General features: G+C 31.2%; 5 protein-coding genes across 11 annotated transcripts; 3 read left to right on the top strand and 2 right to left on the bottom strand.

Annotated features, from left to right (window-relative positions):
* The first annotated feature begins 232 nt into the window (after positions 1-232).
* Positions 233-2,375, top strand: LOC126925319 (probable mitochondrial glutathione transporter SLC25A40). Its single transcript, XM_050740728.1, has 8 exons — positions 233-397; positions 649-831; positions 917-1,083; positions 1,168-1,302; positions 1,372-1,537; positions 1,617-1,813; positions 1,892-1,973; positions 2,063-2,375. Exons 2-8 carry the CDS (start codon positions 714-716, stop codon positions 2,302-2,304), a joined length of 1,107 nt encoding a protein of 368 aa, XP_050596685.1. The 5' UTR covers positions 233-397; positions 649-713; the 3' UTR covers positions 2,305-2,375.
* A 782-nt stretch (positions 2,376-3,157) lies between these two features.
* Positions 3,158-6,156, top strand: LOC126925330 (ATP synthase lipid-binding protein, mitochondrial). Its single transcript, XM_050740752.1, has 5 exons — positions 3,158-3,334; positions 3,787-3,869; positions 3,954-4,055; positions 4,898-5,018; positions 5,387-6,156. The coding sequence occupies exons 2-5, from the start codon at positions 3,822-3,824 to the stop codon at positions 5,548-5,550; spliced, it is 435 nt and encodes a 144-aa protein (XP_050596709.1). The 5' UTR covers positions 3,158-3,334; positions 3,787-3,821; the 3' UTR covers positions 5,551-6,156.
* Positions 6,157-6,409: 253 nt separating this feature from the next.
* LOC126925314 (transcriptional adapter 3) lies at positions 6,410-8,466 on the bottom strand. Its single transcript, XM_050740724.1, has 2 exons — positions 7,985-8,466; positions 6,410-7,901 (listed from the first exon to the last, which is right to left on the bottom strand). The coding sequence occupies exon 2, from the start codon at positions 7,871-7,873 to the stop codon at positions 6,494-6,496; it is 1,380 nt and encodes a 459-aa protein (XP_050596681.1). The 5' UTR covers positions 7,874-7,901; positions 7,985-8,466; the 3' UTR covers positions 6,410-6,493.
* A 205-nt stretch (positions 8,467-8,671) lies between these two features.
* LOC126925322 (peroxisome assembly protein 12) lies at positions 8,672-11,043 on the top strand. Of its 2 annotated transcripts, none has more exons than XM_050740736.1 (6): positions 8,672-9,442; positions 9,784-9,892; positions 9,960-10,171; positions 10,246-10,614; positions 10,712-10,797; positions 10,868-11,043. In XM_050740736.1, the coding sequence occupies exons 1-6, from the start codon at positions 9,323-9,325 to the stop codon at positions 10,977-10,979; spliced, it is 1,008 nt and encodes a 335-aa protein (XP_050596693.1). In that variant the 5' UTR covers positions 8,672-9,322; the 3' UTR covers positions 10,980-11,043. The 2 variants fall into 2 exon arrangements, with proteins under 2 accessions (XP_050596693.1, XP_050596694.1); XM_050740737.1 differs by having other exon boundaries at positions 8,675-9,442; positions 9,975-10,171.
* On the bottom strand, positions 10,679-17,048 carry LOC126925310 (merlin). Of its 6 annotated transcripts, none has more exons than XR_007713866.1 (10): positions 16,728-17,047; positions 16,458-16,551; positions 16,245-16,374; positions 15,956-16,161; positions 15,654-15,881; positions 15,157-15,575; positions 14,499-14,628; positions 14,089-14,424; positions 12,603-13,767; positions 10,679-11,380 (listed from the first exon to the last, which is right to left on the bottom strand). XR_007713866.1 is itself a non-coding variant. In XM_050740712.1 (10 exons), the coding sequence occupies exons 1-10, from the start codon at positions 16,757-16,759 to the stop codon at positions 13,390-13,392; spliced, it is 1,851 nt and encodes a 616-aa protein (XP_050596669.1). In that variant the 5' UTR covers positions 16,760-17,042; the 3' UTR covers positions 10,679-13,389. The 6 variants fall into 6 exon arrangements, 5 of the variants coding, with proteins under 5 accessions (XP_050596669.1, XP_050596670.1, XP_050596667.1 ...); XM_050740712.1 differs by having other exon boundaries at positions 10,679-13,767; positions 15,157-15,263; positions 15,366-15,575; positions 16,728-17,042; XM_050740713.1 differs by having other exon boundaries at positions 10,679-13,767; positions 15,157-15,263; positions 15,366-15,575; positions 16,458-16,564; positions 16,728-17,041.
* Positions 17,049-17,472: the final 424 nt, after the last annotated feature.

Here is a 17,472-nt window from a genome sequence, read left to right as displayed (position 1 = left end):
ATATCATGAGAAAAAATATTAAACTCAAAACTCAAACTCAATAGAGATTCTTATAAGACGAATGAATTGATAAACTTCATTAAAATCTCATTTTCATTATATTGTTCTCTGAATAAATAAATATAAATTTACTTTATATCTCAGTAATTAAAACGTAATTAGTGCTAAAAATAATCTAAGTACAAGTATCTAATAGATACTTTTTTTAAATTTGTCACATGACCCTAGACTTACCAATCATAGAATCGTCCAATGAATGGTTGACTATACAGTGCAATGTTATTTTTTCGTGAATTGCAGGTCGATTTACAAGTATGGTTTTCTATACAAAGTCGTAATTTTATGATATAATCGAATGTTGCATGAGTTAGGACCATGTGCTGGAACCAAATAAAAGGTAAGTCATTGAAAGACAGTCATTAATTTTAATGCATACTTAGATTAACCATACTATCATCGTTGTTAATTTTAGTTTAAGAATTTTTTAATAAATTCTAACAAAATTACACATAAATAATTAATACATATAATTGTTTTTACTCTTTTAAATTATTTACGTCCGGATAATAACAAAATCTCATGAAATTGATAAATTAACAACTATTTCATCATGTTAGTAAACACATGTCATTGTCTTCTTAATTCTAGAATGATCAAAAAATGATTTACAAACAAAGATGTTATTAAATGCGGAAGGGATATAAAATTTGGAAATGAATAAGTTAAGCAGCATACCTCCAAACTTGGATCTGGATGATCCAAGGTTTCGAATCAGACCATATCAACAAATTGTTGCTTCTTGTACAGGTGCTTTTATTACGTCAATTTTTGGTAAGATTTACTCGTTTTTAATACGATATATTTTTACAAAAAAAATTAATTCTATAGAGAAAATATTACAAACCTTCTTTTGTAGTTACTCCTTTGGATGTAGTTAAGATCAGACTACAAGCACAGCAGAAAGCAATGCTCTCTAACAAATGTTTTCTTTATTGTAATGGCTTAATGGATCACTTATGTCCTTGTCTAAATGGAAAAGGTCCAATATGGGCTAGAGGAAATGGAAAGTTTAATGGCACAGTGGTATGACGCATATACAAATTTTTGCTAAAATTTAAATCATAATAAAGACTAGTAATTAAATAATATAGAATAATTCATTTATAGGATGCCCTTATGAAGATTAGCAAGAATGAAGGTATTCTTTCACTATGGAGTGGTTTAAGTCCTACTCTTGTTCTAGCTGTACCTGCAACCATAGTGTATTTTGTTTCATATGAACAGTTAAAATTATATCTTAAGGTATATAAACCTCCCTTCAACTTCGTTTAAGTCTTTCTCCATTTTCTTATATTATTCATATGTTCATAGGATAAATATAATAACAACTACAGAAAAGTTAATGGAGTTACCATGGAACAGCCATTTTGGATTCCTATGTTGGCTGGGGCTACAGCACGGATTTGGGCTGCAACCTTAGTGAGCCCATTAGAGTTAATTAGAACAAAGATGCAATCTCAGAGATTAAGTTATGCAGGTAATTTCTTGTGCTTATTATTCTTCACATCATAAATTATGCACAATAATAATGTAATATTTATATCTATCTTTTTTAGAAATTCTTCAAGCATTGAAAACTGTTATAAAATATAATGGGGTTCCTGGCTTATGGATGGGATTAACTAGTACTCTTCTACGTGATGTACCCTTTAGTGCGATTTACTGGTTAAATTACGAAACTATAAAGCAAAAGTTTCAAGTGACTCAACAGACTTTTACTTTTAACTTCATAGCAGGTGCTATAGCTGGATCTGTGGGTGTTTTGTTTATATTCTAACTTTAATGATAACGACAGAGATATAAAAATACTATATACATATTGATTTTATAGATAGCCGCATTTTTAACTATTCCATTTGACGTTGTGAAGACACATAGACAAATAGAAATGGGTGAGAAAGAGATTTATTCAGGTATTATAAGTTTCATTTTCTACTTTCTTTTTATATCTCTATATCTTTCACATTTCTGTATCTTTCTTTAACGAAAATATGAATTACAGATAAACCTGGACGTATTGGCGGAACGTGGATTGTAATACAAAAAATTTATACGCAAAATGGAGTGAGTGGATTATTTACAGGACTAATTCCACGTGTAATTAAAGTAGCTCCAGCTTGTGCGATTATGATTGCGACATTTGAACATGGGAAACGATTCTTTCAAGTATACAATGCTAACCAAATACTTCAATACGAGAACGATTTACAACTTCTAAAACACAAACGGAAAAGCGTAGAATGACGTGCATGTCATATTTTATACCATAATATATTATACTCAAAGAGAATGAATAAATTTTATTTAAAACTTTATTCAAGATTTTAGATATTTGACAGGAAAAGTAAGCTATGTATAAACTAAGAATTGAAGACTATTAAATTATGAAGAGGTAATTATGCAATTTAGTAACTTTCCCAATTTTGACTATTTGACTTCAGACTTTTTCTTTTCAAGTTTCATTTTATAAAGAAAGCACCAAATTAAAGAATGTTCTCATTTCATAAGAGATTAAATTATGTTTTAACAAATTTACTTAAACATGTTTGAATAGATGAAAAAATTTCTACCATTTAAAAAATTATTGGCGCTGTAAAGATTCAAAACCTAATCTAACCTTTATGGTAAATTTTGAACATTAAATGCATTAATGTAAAAGAATATTAAATCTTTAAAACTTTCCATTATTTCATAAAGAGGGACAGAAAATCAAATAGTTAAAATTAGGTCAAATCACTAAAATGCATACTTACATATTATACAAAGATAACCTTTATAATCTAAATCTCTAGTCCAATTTCATAGCAACCAACCATATCTTCATCATAGAAATATTCTAAAAAATCCCTAGCATAAATATGAATCAAACGAATATTTACACAAGTCGATATTTAAAAATGTTTAAATCATCCATCTTTCTGTTTCAATACAATATTTAGAAAATTTTATCAGAAAGAGCAATGATAAAAAATAATACAAATTTTAATACAAAACATTTAAAGGTTTGGGAGTTGGAAGATTTCCGGAAATACATAATAGTAAATGTATTTATTAGTTACTGCAGACGCAGAAACGTTCGGCTAAATTCGGTTGGTCGATAATCGTGTTCGGCGAGAGTCGAGGCGTTGCAAGTAGTGAATAGGTCACTGCACGGAAGTCGGTTCGGTCGTTCAGTGGAGATTGTTCGTTCGACAAGGGACTCGTTCACTAGTCTCTCACCAATTGAACATTCCAAAGGCCGGGTCTTCTTACCGCCTCTTCTTGCTATACTCTGGTAAGTCTGACCTCCTATTAACTCAAAATCGCTTGAAATAAAAGAAAAACTCTCAAGATTTCTCATTAATCATTTTTTCAATATCATATTTTAATCTAAAATATCATTAAGAATCATAATTTACAAATTCTTAGATAATCGCAAAGAAGAAATTAATTGAGCGAACGGAAGGCAAAGTATGAGAAGTGGCCATTTTGTCGTCAGCCATTAATTGCTTCGTGGTTTTTACTTTTATTATTGATAACAGAAATTAGGCGATACTCGAGTTGTGATACTAGAGTTAATTTTGACTCTTGAATCTCACATAACGATCCCATCAGGAACGTTACGTAATACTAAGCTACGTACGTCCCATCTCATGGCCAGTCATTCGCTGTTATCCACCGGGTTACATTACAGCACCTTGGTGGCAACTCGTGGTCTTCGATTTTTCGAAACGTTTCTTGTTTCAGATACTCTTTAAAGCAGTCACACTTCAAACGTCATCATGTACGCTTGCACCAAATTCATCGCACCCATCGTCACCAGGTCGGCCGTGAGTATATTTTTTCATCCTCAGTTTGATTTCATATACGTTATTATATAATCTTCAATCTTAGAATTTATACCGGATTTTCAGTTGTTTGCTGGAAGTAAGAACTACATTCGGCCGCTGAGCAGTGCCGTAGTGAATCACAGCCAGTCTATACAACAGAACCAGATCCAGACTCCAATCAGTGCTGTAAATATTTTTCATTGTGCATTGCATAACCTATTCCCGTTACCGGGTTATATAAGCCGCTGTATTTTCATAATTCCAAGCTTTTTTGCTTTTTAGAGAGAAACAAAAGATTTGTGAAAAAAATTTGTTCATTTTTGGTAATTCATTGACATATATCACCTGGGGCTTTGAACTGTGTTGAATTATTCAACTGTACTGTTGCAATCTGAAGTTATGTCATGGAAAATATAAAGTTGAATTAAATTGGGGTTTATTGTGAATAGAATTCTTTAATTGATAGAAATAAGGAATTTAAGGGATGTAAGATATAACTAGAAATAATTATCTTTTAGCAAATGAATCTTTTCAGTTATGGATTAGTTCAGTAATTTTCTTTTTTTAGTTTCAATTGATATCATGAAAAGACTTGAAGCAACAAATGATTTTAATGATATATTCTTTGTCAATAGCATTAAATTTGATAACCTGGAATTGTGAATAAGATAGTAATATTTTCATTGTTTTCTTGAAAACAAAATTGAGTGTTGTGTATTAAAGAAAACAAAATATGTTTTTTAATTCTAAATGATAAACCAAATTTACTTTATTACATCAAAATATTGATTACACATGCAAAATCAATGAACATAAAGATTATGTAAGGCATGTTATTTTAGAGGTAAAAGTAGAGCAACTTTATGTAATATATGTAGCATTATAGTAGAAATTATTGCTGGACATGACATTCTTTAAATTAAATTTAAACTTTCTTGATCTTGCAAGACTTTCAAATACTTAAAATGTTGTTCTCTTTTTAATTTTACAGAATTTTTTCTTTAATTACTTGAATGATTATTTTATAGTCTCCACTGGTGCAGTCCACGATTGTGCGTAGTTTCCAGACATCCGCAATCAGCCGTGATATCGATTCTGCTGCGAAATTCATTGGTGCTGGTGCCGCCACCGTGGGAGTCGCTGGATCAGGTGTGTATATCCTTCATCTTCGTCAATTACAAAAATTCTAATCCATTATGATTCCTTATCTAACATTCACATTTCTCATTAGAAAAAGTCCCAAATTTCTATTCCAGGAATTGGTGTTGGTTTGATTTTTGGATCCCTCATAATCGGTTATGCCCGAAATCCATCCCTAAAGCAGCAAGTTTTCAATTATGCTATCCTTGGCTTTGCTTTATCAGAAGCAATGGGTCTCTTTTGCTTGATGATAGCATTCCTTATATTATTTGCCTTTTGATCCCAATTCCTCCACACAGTAGTAAAGTTATATTACAAGTTTCATTCCTTTGACTAATCATAAAACAAAGACTTAAATGTACTATTATTGATTTCAGGTGCAGGAATTGGTTCAGTGTTTGGTTCTTTAATCGTTGGCTATGCCAGGAATCCCTCTCTTAAACAGCAATTGTTCTCATATGCCATCCTGGGCTTTGCCTTGTCTGAGGCCATGGGTCTCTTCTGTCTTATGATGGCTTTCTTGCTCTTGTTCGCGTTCTAAGTTACCAAAATCGCATAAAAACACAATATTACTAGTTTTAGTGCGTCACTGCCAAAGCAGCATCCTTTGATTCCTGCAAGGGAAGCAGCGGTAGTTGCATTTGGTGTACGGGATGCCATGAAATCATTAGAGATGCTCGATTATCCGGTTCGACGGGGTATGCGACGGTACGACAATGAACTGAAAAAAAATGGCGGCTGTATACGTATATTTGGATCATCGATCGGACCGTCCTCCACCCCTTCGGAACCTTTCGAACTGATTTGTAATCATTTCATGGTCTACTGTAATATCATTGTAGCGTAAAAACTTCACATTACTACAATAACATATTTCAGTGTAATGAGAAACGACTAAGAACGTTACATAAAAGTTTATTAAAAGGTGAAAAACAGAAAAAGTACGACAGCCCTGCCTGCAAGATTATAATACGCATATATCCATCACTTTTAATGTTATCAAATATTAAGGCATAGTACATTTTTGTTACCCCGAAAATTGTTCATCATTGTTGTGCCATCGCGTGCGCACGTTATTGAAGGTAACTGGACGAAGAAAACTGTACAGTGATATTGAATAAACACTTGTCGTGACATTATTATTGAATCTATGAACGATTCTGTTTAAACCTCATCCTTAGATTCTAATTATAATTAAAGAGACAATTACTTTCTCTTTGGTAGAAGTTCATTCTGAAGATCAGAGTTTTATTAAATTATGCAATGGTTGGCAGTATGAATATTAATGTAGATTAATTCTATAAAAATGATTAATATTGGCAGAATTAAGTAATCAAATCTATTATTGAAATAGAAAATAAATAATTCAAAGAAAATATTTTAAAATAAATGTTACACCGTTTTATTTAAAAATTAGACTGATATTATTCAATTTTTATACATAGTTTTATCACGATATTGTACAATACAGTAAAAAATTGCATTTAGTTTGTAGTGCCGAAACCTATAGGTTCTACGTTGTTATGTGGTAACATGTTCAACTGGTCCAAAAGGTTTTCCCTCTCTCGAAGACACGACCACGCTTTCTCCTGTTCTTTTTTTGTTAAGGGTACTTTTCTTTGTTTCGATAGTATAAGTTTCTTGTAGTGTTCTATCACTTCGTTATCCGCCGTACTAATTTTCCTCTTCAACGCTTGCCGTTTGCTTTCCTCCTGAGCTAAACTCAACAGTCTTTTTAACTGTGTTACATTATGATTGGAAAGAGCAGTGAGCTCCTGCTGACACCGTTTTATCTCAGTCAAAATTTCGTCGTCCTCTTGACTCTTCTTTTGTGCATCTGGTTCTAAAATTCCTTGCTCTACAAGTTCTTTGTGCATCCTTAATTCTAAATTAATAGAGTTCTGAATAGTAAGATCTCTTAAAACCGGAGGATCACTATCCCTAAAGAGTTTGTTATCTGTGTTATTATTTGCAACATATACATTTTCTTCAAGTAAGGCAGAGACTAATCTCTGAGTTAGAGGTCCTGCTATACTGTGTGCCTTTTTATCATTTTTTCCAACTAACAGAGACACATCCGAGCGATTTTTTTTTTTATCTCTAGTTGGATTACCTGCATCTTCTTCTTGCAACAAATCATTATGTGCCCAGATTAAACTGTAATGACGACCTAATGGAGGGACTTTTTTAAAGTCACTAATGTCACTGTGCGTGCAAATTAATTCTTCTAGTAATTTAATATCATCAGACATAATGTCTGTGCAATATGGATCGACAGATGCCCAGAATTTATTGGGAGTATCATTTTTTGGTAAGAGCAACTTTGGTGATTCAGATTTGGAACCTTCAATTCTTGAAATTTCATGAACATTTGGAATGACTTGAGAGTTTGAGCTGGTAACAGCTTTTTGCTTGAACAGTTTTGCAGGTAAAGGAGACTGTGTTTTAACATTAAGTTCTTTAGGTTTGAACTTTTCTTCTCTAACCTTTTTATCCAGAAGAGAAAGACCTTTCCCACTCTTAGACCTTTTGTCTCTGCGTTCCTCTACTGAAGACAAATTGGTTATCTCCTCTTGAAGCATGCGATGTCGCACCACTACAGAGGAGAGAAGCATTTCTAGTTCTAACTGCAGCGTATCAAGATCCTCCATTCCTACACCTTCTTCCACACTACGTTGCAGGATACTACTATACCTTGGAAGAAGACGGCTATTGTCAGCAATTTTTAAAATAGATAAAGGCTTTGTGACCTCTGTATTCTCCAAAGTCGTATCCGAGTTAAGGGCAGAAGACTGTACAGTCTTCCCACTTTCTCGCACTTTGACGACCGCCTTTTTGGAACTTTGTTTTCCTTTTCCAGACATGGTTACAATTTTAATTTTGCACAGGTGCCTTCGAAAGATTACGTCTATTATTTCACTAGGAGATACTCATCTTTATAAGGCTTGGTTGTTGTGTTGACTAATTCTATCTACCTTTCTTGTAAGCCTAACCTTCTTCATTCAAATGAATTTTCAGTTCAACACATAGTAGACGTTTTTGTACTCTACATAAAAGATTTTATCTTCTTTCAGTTTAACTTTCCAATTTTCAATCGTTATACACATACAATTCTGAAGTGTCATAAGCTATTAGGTTATGTTAACATCCACAAGTTGTACGCGCAATGAACGCTCTGATCAGCTGGTAGGCTAATGCATGAAATATGCAGTCAACGTCATCTAATTGTAACTCATAAGACTCATAAGTAATCTTATCCTCGAAAATTTATTAAAGAAAATATTCTTATTTTTCGTTTTATGTTCAAGAAACTGATACGAAAATAGTTAGTCGAATCGCTAAACGATCCTTCCCTATTAAACAGTAGCACTATCTCAACTGTTCTATTTACATGTACCTAAAGCGTGTATGATACAGCGTCAACTAACCGAAATTTTCCCTTGTTAACTGACCATTGTTATTCCCACCACTTTAATGGTACTTTAGTAGTGTCAATTCATTTTGATTGGTTGAAATTAATTTGATTTAATGATCAATTACTTAATTTTGAATTTAATAGAATTTAAATAAATTTATTAAGCTGTTGTGTAACATGTTTTTAATACAATTTTTCCAATACTATTTTCAACATAAATAGATTTATTTAAAATTTATAGCAAGTATAGTTTGTTCAATGAGTCAAGTCGATAAAGTCAAATAGAGAGAAATATATGTATAATTGGTCAATAGTATATGCAACACCTTCAGTTATTGGCTAGTCGCTAGTGTAGTATAATTACGAGGATAATTTGATATTAATGTAAAAAATATTTAAACTGAGCTGCTAAATCTGATATATTTGTTTAATCTAACCAAAAAAAAAAGAAATAAATATAAATATATATCAGATCTTTTCATTTAGGAGGTTAATGTCTGGAAAAATAGCTTTCTCTAATATGTAGTTTCCTTTAGATTGTAATCACGTGGTTTTATTTACATTTCTTGACTTAACTCGTTGTACATGTCGTATATCTATTTACAACATTTTCATAAATCATATTATACACTTACGACGTATTTTTTGTATTTCCAAAATAAATTCTAATCTATAATCAAATAGACTATAATCAATACAACAACATATAAATTCCTAAATCTTGATGATGTTACGAAATTATTTGTATGATAATTGCCATTTAACATGATAATATATTCGCTTTAATCTGTAATAAATTTATTATCCATGTTTTTAAGAATTACTCGTCATGGGTAATAGGTCGTTAGATAAATAATGAAAAAAAGTAGAGAGTAGTGTTCAGTAAGGAAAATCGAAAATGGCTGAGAAAGGAGCTCATTTAACTGGAACAACATTTATAAAACCTTCTATTTTTGAAATTATAGCACAGGAATCATTATCATCCATTGTCGAACCCTCTTTTAAAAAATTTCTATCGGTAGGTTAGGTTAACTGATCTTCAAAAATAGAATTTAATATAATTTCAATTATAATTGTTTCATTTTTATGTTATTAATAAAAAGTACTCTACATTTTTATGAAATTAGAATCGATAATAAACTATCATGTTCTGATTGCATTAATAGTTAACATTCTTGCGTTTTTTTAAATTACCAAACCGGAAGTCCGAAATTTAAATTTGAAAATAAAATTAATTTCATTAAATATATTATATAATTATTTAATAATTCATTGAATAATATATTATTATTTAATATATAATAATCTACCTCCTCGCAATAAAAGCTTAATTTTTTAAATGCTTTTATAAAATTTTAGTTTCTCATATCATTCAATATTGAAAGATACAGTCATCTTCTTAGATGGACAGATGAAGGCTATTTAATTTTCAATACAATTCTTCAATGGTATTACTTGAATAAATATTGTAAGTGACTCATTTTTATTAATATCTATACGAGTTTGAAGAGTTCACAAATATTTATTTGTAAAAGATCTATGTATTGCAGCTGCTTCATTTTCTGAAACATTTTATGGTTTAAAACGCATAACTGTAGTAGATTCAAAAATTAAAAGCAAGTTATCAAACAAGCAAAAACATCTTTCTTTGATATTAACAGTTATATTTCCTTATATAAAAAATAAACTATCTCAGTTAAGTCAAAGGTATAAACTCGAAGAATTAGATGGATGTGCTCCAAAATCGGTATTTATTAACATATTTAATTTTAATTTATATTTATTTTTTCAAATAATTCTTAAACTTACTTTCCATTGCAGAAATGGGAAAAATTGTATCGTAATTCCATTATTAAAGGAAACGCGATAATTTTTATGATATATGAATTTATGGTACTGTATAATTATATACTTTATATTTCTGGAAAATCTGCATATACTTCCCCGCTTTTGAAGCTGTTATCTATTACTTTAACATATGCAGAACCAGAACCAATAATTAGTATTTCTGATCTATTAAGAAAGATTAGAAACAATTCCTTTGGCCTTAGTGATGGGGTAGATATATTTCAAAGAATGGTGACTACATCTTTTGAATTTGGAGCATTTTTCCTTCAGTTTGTATCGTGGTGGACTCAAGAACATTATTCAACTAGCTTACTGTCATTACCCATTCCACCACCTCCTAAGGCAAGAATATAATAATTAATAATTGTAACTATGTACCAAAGTTCTTTCTCTATGTAATCTGCAATTATATGTAAAATATTTTTTTTATTTATTTCAGATTCCAGAAATAGCAAAGCAATACAAAGGCATATGTCCAATCTGTCGTAAAGCACTCAGAATACATACAGTACTTTCAGTATCTGGGTACGTGTAAACATTATAAAAGTAAGAAGTTCCAATTTAGATTGTAATTCATAAATATTTCATTTCACAGTTACGCATTCTGTTATCAATGCATTCTTCCTGTGATACGCACAGACAGAAAGTGTCCAGTGACAAACTACCCTGCCAAAGAAGATGACTTAATACGTTTGTATTTAGGCTAAGTAATAATGTGCATATTTTATCAGGAAAATTGTATATGTAAATAAAAGATTGTTATTTCTCAAATTCCTTTCACTATCATTATTATATAGGACAAAATCACCTTCAATACGAACGTAATGAAAATATTTAGACATTCATTGTATTGTAACATAACTTTCAATGTCAACGAGAGTTTCATGAAAATAAAAGTTCCCTGGCGTGGAATAAACTAATTGAATAATTGCAATTGTGAATAACATTTACAGGTACATTCCTCTATATTGTAGAAAAAATACTGATTTCAGCCGAAGGTTTTAATTAGCATCCAATACACTCGCGTACTTGAATCACAGACAACGGCGCCGGAAGTTCCAGTCATCGGTTTCGATTGAACACTCGCACCAGACTTTTGGTAAAACATCTTAAAGAATGTAATATATTTCAATACTGAATATTCGACACTCTATATAGAATCTAAGAATAAAAATGATTCGCAAAATATAAGAATATTATCTAAGAGGTAATACAATAAGTATTTACCCTTCCTGTACTTCCATATTACCAAGTAATCAGTGTTCGAGTATTGTTCACTTATTAATAATGTATAAGGCACCCTTACGATTGTGGATATCAATTTAAAAGTTTTCTAATCCAAAAAATTTTTCTTACTTCATCTTATTGAATATTACCAACTTACAATTTGGAGTAATTATGAAAAATTATGGCACACACTTTGTAGAGAAATTTATGAAAGTGATGAAATACTAATTTAAAGTATATATTCACAAAACATTAAAAAATTTCTCATTTTTGTAATTCTATATATCTGCTTATAAAAATTTAATCTATGTATACTTTATAACAAGGAATAATAAAGGAAGTTGTGAGTTGAGGAAATAGGATTATGCAATATATACGTTACTTCATATAAAAATTAAAATCTTTTCTCGTTCAGAAAGTATTATATACATTTGTCTCTGTGTTATAATCGATGGATATGTTACATTTCAGAATGCTTGGAAAGCCCTACTTAATTAAGTAGAATACTTGAACACTGACTTTCTTACTACATTGATAGGAACATTTTTTTTTTCGAAGGCCACGATTAATAATGCATAGAAGTTCTAACGCTCTAGTCTAATCAAACTAACCATATAGCAATTATGTTAGTTACGTTTCATGGCATAAAAATTAATAACAATGATTTGCACTTACATATAGATTATCTAAAAAAAAGATGAGAATATCGCTATATATACTCATACATTGATCAAATTTTATGTTAACTTTTTTATATATACAAATCTTAAAACCTTAATTATAAATTATTATCTCGAAAGATTTTATGTTGATATAAACAATTCCTAACGTATTTGCAATTATAAAAAGCTTCTACTTTTTTTATGTAAAAATTACATAAAGAATATCCTCTCCATTTTGTTAAAATAAGCTTATACTGATGTATGAGTATACATGTTATTTTTTTTTTGTATCATTATCAGACTTTTAAAATTATGATTAATATTCCATTGGAATTTTTCGTTTACTTTCGTAATTTCATTAAGAATCACATTTTTTGTTCGCAGCAGTTGCGTTTTATAACTGTTTGAATTAAGTAGATTTTCTATTGTTTCTTTTTGTACCTTTACCAATGAAGAATCTGGCCGCCAGTTAGTTCATTCTCTCAAGTTGTTTGACTAGACTGCAGCTTTAATACAGTTTTCTCTATCTTCGATAGGCTCCTTTACCAATCATGCGATGCACGATGCAAATTTTTATAGGCACATTCGATCACTTCACGTTAAAGAGTATTAACATAGTAACAATAATAGTACCTAAGCATGTATTATGATAATACTAGCTTATAACTGAAACGCATTAAAATTGAATTAAAATTCATTCCAATCCTATTAAAATTTAACAAAATATTAAAAAATACATGCTTTCTGAATGCTGAAGTTTAAAAAAGGGAGCAGTGTTTTGAAATTATCGCAGCTTTAAAAGAAATATATGATTTCAAAAATTGCTTATTTCTACACAATCATTAATATCTAGTAATTCTACTAATAATTTTGATTTTTGTGTATGTACTTCATGCAAAATTCTACTAATCGACTTACTAAATTATTAGAAACTGTACGTTAACACGACAAAATAGGTAAAGATACATAGGGGATAGAAACAAATATAAGTTCAAGCAAGAGGGACAATTTTACTGTACTTTAAGTATGATTTACTAATTATATCGATAGTGTTAATATTAGAGGGTAAATCAAACTGTTACAACAGAAAGCGTACGTTTCAGTATTCTAGAACGTATACATACGTACGTGTCTGAGATTCAAAAATTTCATACCCAATCGCATATTCGTTTCATCTCCTCTCCATAAAGCGTCCGTTCAATTTTTCAACCTCTTAAGAACACATCAACTACAATTCTTCGAAGAATGCAACTCTGGCCTTGGTGGACCCAGACTTCACTTTCTTTAACGTACTATACTTATTCTCACCGAGTCGCACTTGTTCTTCGTGTAATTGATCTAACTCGCACTGTTTCTCTCCGACCTTCATAACTTCTATCTCTGTACGCAATTCTCTAAGTTGCTCTTGCAAGTGTTTGCTCTTTTCCCAGTAATCGACTCTTTCTTTCTCTATCTCCAGGGAAAGTTGATCGACGTCTCCATCGGCAATTAGATCATATGAAGTTAGGTCAGCTGGCAGAGGTTCAGTATCCAGTTGCAGTGTCTGAAGATCCGCTTGCAAATCTGACGGAAGTACTTGTGTCGATGGGAATAGATTTGGCACAGGCTATGAAAATATTAAGAGAAATATTAATTTTAATTATATGAATGAAATGAAACTATATTTCATTCTAACTTTATAAATTATATTTAATTATTAGACTGCTGATTTTTATGCATTTATGAAGAATTTAAGAGGTACAAAAATGCACAGGATGAACATAATATATAAATATATAAAAATGTCCAAAATACAGTACGTTTTATAATATCTAGTAAATAAAGTAATTATCTACCTAGGTTTCAATTTTTAACTTATATTCATAAATATATAAATTTGCATAAAAATCCACAGTCTATTAATTATTCCTATGATTTGGATGCATACAGCTATAGTAGCAGTGTAAGCGTTTCTGCTGAGGAATTCCAACAGTTTTTCCTTTGCTTCCTTTTCAGCAATTCGTGCACGCAGCAGTTCATCTTTTAATTTTTCTGCTTCAGCTGCTCTTCGCTCTGATTCTTGTACCAGCCTTTCTGTCAGCAACTCTGCTTCTCTGGTCTTTCGTTCGAGGTGAACCTTTTCCTCTTCTGTCTTCATATTATTCAATCGTATACGTGTGATCTCCTGTTCTGCCTCTGAAGCCTTCTGACTTAATAGCATGGCCTCCTCTTCAGCCACGCGACTTTTCTCTGCTAGTAGATCTGCAGTTTCTTCAGACCTTCTCTATAATAATACGAAATTTTTTAAAGATAATTTTTAGTTATTACGGTAATACAAAGTTATTTATGTTGTCTTACAAGTGCTTCGTTTGCTAGACGAATTTCTTCCTGATATTGCAGAAGACGTTGCTCCATAGCAGCCTTTTCCCTTTCTGCTGCTTCTCTGAGTTGTTTTTCTCGTGCAAGTTTATTTCTCTCGATTTGCCTCCTAACAAAACAATATTATTATAGAGTAAAAGTTATACATTGTTTAAAAAATAATAAGTTAATATAGTAATATAATATAGTAGTAATTACTTATCCATTAAAAAATACCTTTAGGAAGTATTTACATGATTCCTTTGAAGATGTTCCACTTTTAAGTGTTTAAATAAATATACTAACCTTTTTAAACATCTATTTAATTATTTCTCAGTTCCTATAAAATAATATAAAACAACAAAAAGAAAAGAGAAATAGAGGTTAATTAGGATAATGTTATAGTGAAATATACATAAACTTTTCATGCATACAATTATTAGATACATCTTTTATAATTCATCACAAAAATATTTTAAACTTATTTTTTCATTTTTAGTTAATAAAACATTCGAGTTCACAAGCTGCAGCCAAATTATAAGAATTTAATTTATAATAGAAAGAATATCATATATATTTAACATCGCATTGAAGTTGTATTAAAAAGCAATGAAAATTTAAGCAACATTTCGAGAAATATATATGTGTGAAAATATACCTTGACTTCTCCTCTTTGGCCTGCGCTTTCATCTGTTGCACCTCCATGGAATCAGGTTTGCGTCTCCTCATAAACAGATCGTGGTTGCCAATACAGAGGTCCAGGATCTTAACAAATAATATGTGAGCAGCTTTGTCATTGTTTTGTTCGTCGAATCCTAAAGCTATCAAACCCTTCACCCAGCTGCCAACATCTGACTGTTTTTTTACCAGTTTATTCATCCGAACTTTCTGCGAGAAGAACACGAAGTTCGGCGACGTTTTCTCCACCGGCTTTATTACGAACTTCTTGTCATCAAAACTGATGTGTCGTATCTCCGACCACGTGAATGTTGTTTTCGGTGCCAGCTTGTTCTCCTTCTCGTAAATGTTCAGTCCCAAGGCCGTGACTCCCAACCAAAGGTCAGTTTCTTTTTTATTCTAATAATTTATATCGCTGAATAAAAATACTTTTACAATAAAAATTTTATTTTATCTGTAAAATGTTATTGCACTTACACTAATAGGGAAATAATTTACGCCATACATATCAAGATCTTGAGCAATTTTTAGATATTCCATTTCTGCTTCATCTCTTGACATTCCACGATGATCAGCATACCAAATTTTTATTCTATCTTCCCACATTTCAGGCGTCATCTGATACTGATCGATGACTCTCTGTGGCAACAAATCCTCGCTAGCAAGCATTCCTGGACGGTATGATACTTCATCATAGTCTCCATACTATAACATTTAAGGTTACAGATTAGTACAAATAAGAATGTTTATTTTAAAAAGATAACTGAAGGTACAATCACCTTCGCTTGAACTGCATAAGAAGCTAACAGAACAGATGCCTCTGGTGGACAATAAATGTCCATTGAAAGGATGGCCTGTTTCACTTGCAGGAAGAACAAATGTTGTGTTACTTCTTGCACCAATTCTTCAGCAACATCCTCCGGATAGAACTTTGCCAGAAACATAAAAGGTGTTGTAGGTTGCTGAGAAATACACTGATCTTGTACTAAAATGTAAGTTCATCAAAGCATTAATAAAGTATGATTTATGAAACAAATCAGTCTATGATCAATGGATTTAATAATTCACCTTTTTTGTCCAATTTTAACCAAGATATAAATCCTTTAGCATCTTCATACTGGAGTCCAAAATACCATGTTTCTCTTAATCCTATCGTACGACAGACCAAATCGAACAGATCTCTTCCCGTTGATCTCCACTGTAATGTAAATAGTCTGAAGTAGTTGTTTGCATGGTATTTGACAGTAACAAAGCAACCAAGTAATTTAAGTAGAAACTAACCTCCAAACTGAATTCGAGTTCAGCGTCCAGGGTACAGACTTTAACGGGGAAAGATTTTCCAGACTTTTTCCTTCGAAATGGTGGCATTTTACTCCTCATTATGTTCACTCAACATCACGAGAGAAGAAGGGTAATCAATATCGCAAAAAAAATGGAAGAAAAAAAGAACGAAAGCACCTAAGATTATTCTGCGGGGCTTTGTTCGGCTTTAACCGTTTCTCATATTGTTCAAAATAATCCAGAAAAGATATGAATGATAGATAACCTTACCTACGCATTCGCAACATATTGACGAAATACATTGAAACACGTAATAACGATTCGATCCACTCGAATTCCCGTGGAACAGCGTAACACGATCTCTCGAACTGTGGATTTCCTTGTTAAATCACATTCCGTTGGCCTTTTTTCCAAACTTTATTTTCGGAGAGAGAAAAAACAGCAGCAAAATTGATAGCGATACATAAACCAATCTCTCCACCTTTCGAAACAGTTTACTCCACCAATTTCAGTCAATTCGAGTAACTTCGCTCGAGACAGTAACTATACTGACAGTCTAGATAATCTAACATTTTGTTTTTCGATAGTTTGAAATCTGCAACATCAATTGATCGATATTGCGGTTTCATTTTAATTCTTTATCAATGTAATTTATTTGGAATAATATTTTTAAGGACGATGCTAGAAAAAGGAATAGAATAGTATAAATTTGATATAATTTTTCTCTTTTTGAAGAGATCTACACTATCGGTAATGTTGAAATTTCGGTGGTTAAGATCTAACTGCCATAAAGTTAATAATCGATAAGGATAACAGTCGATTATGAATTAAAAATTTCATTATATTTTATATTGATAATAATAGTAATTTGTTATTTACTTTCATTATTTTATTAGCGATTTATTAGAATTTATTAGTCTAATAATGCTCAGAGGAATAGTAATTTCTATAGGGGTCTGTATTACCAATAAGGTAAGATACAGAATACGTTAAGCAGCAATATAAAGAGGGAAAA

This window comes from Bombus affinis, chromosome 16, assembly GCF_024516045.1.
Source record: "Bombus affinis isolate iyBomAffi1 chromosome 16, iyBomAffi1.2, whole genome shotgun sequence".
NCBI classification, from domain to species: Eukaryota; Metazoa; Arthropoda; class Insecta; order Hymenoptera; family Apidae; genus Bombus; species Bombus affinis.
The sequence above is the reverse complement of the archived record's forward strand: the minus strand, read 5'-3'. Positions and strand labels throughout refer to the sequence as shown.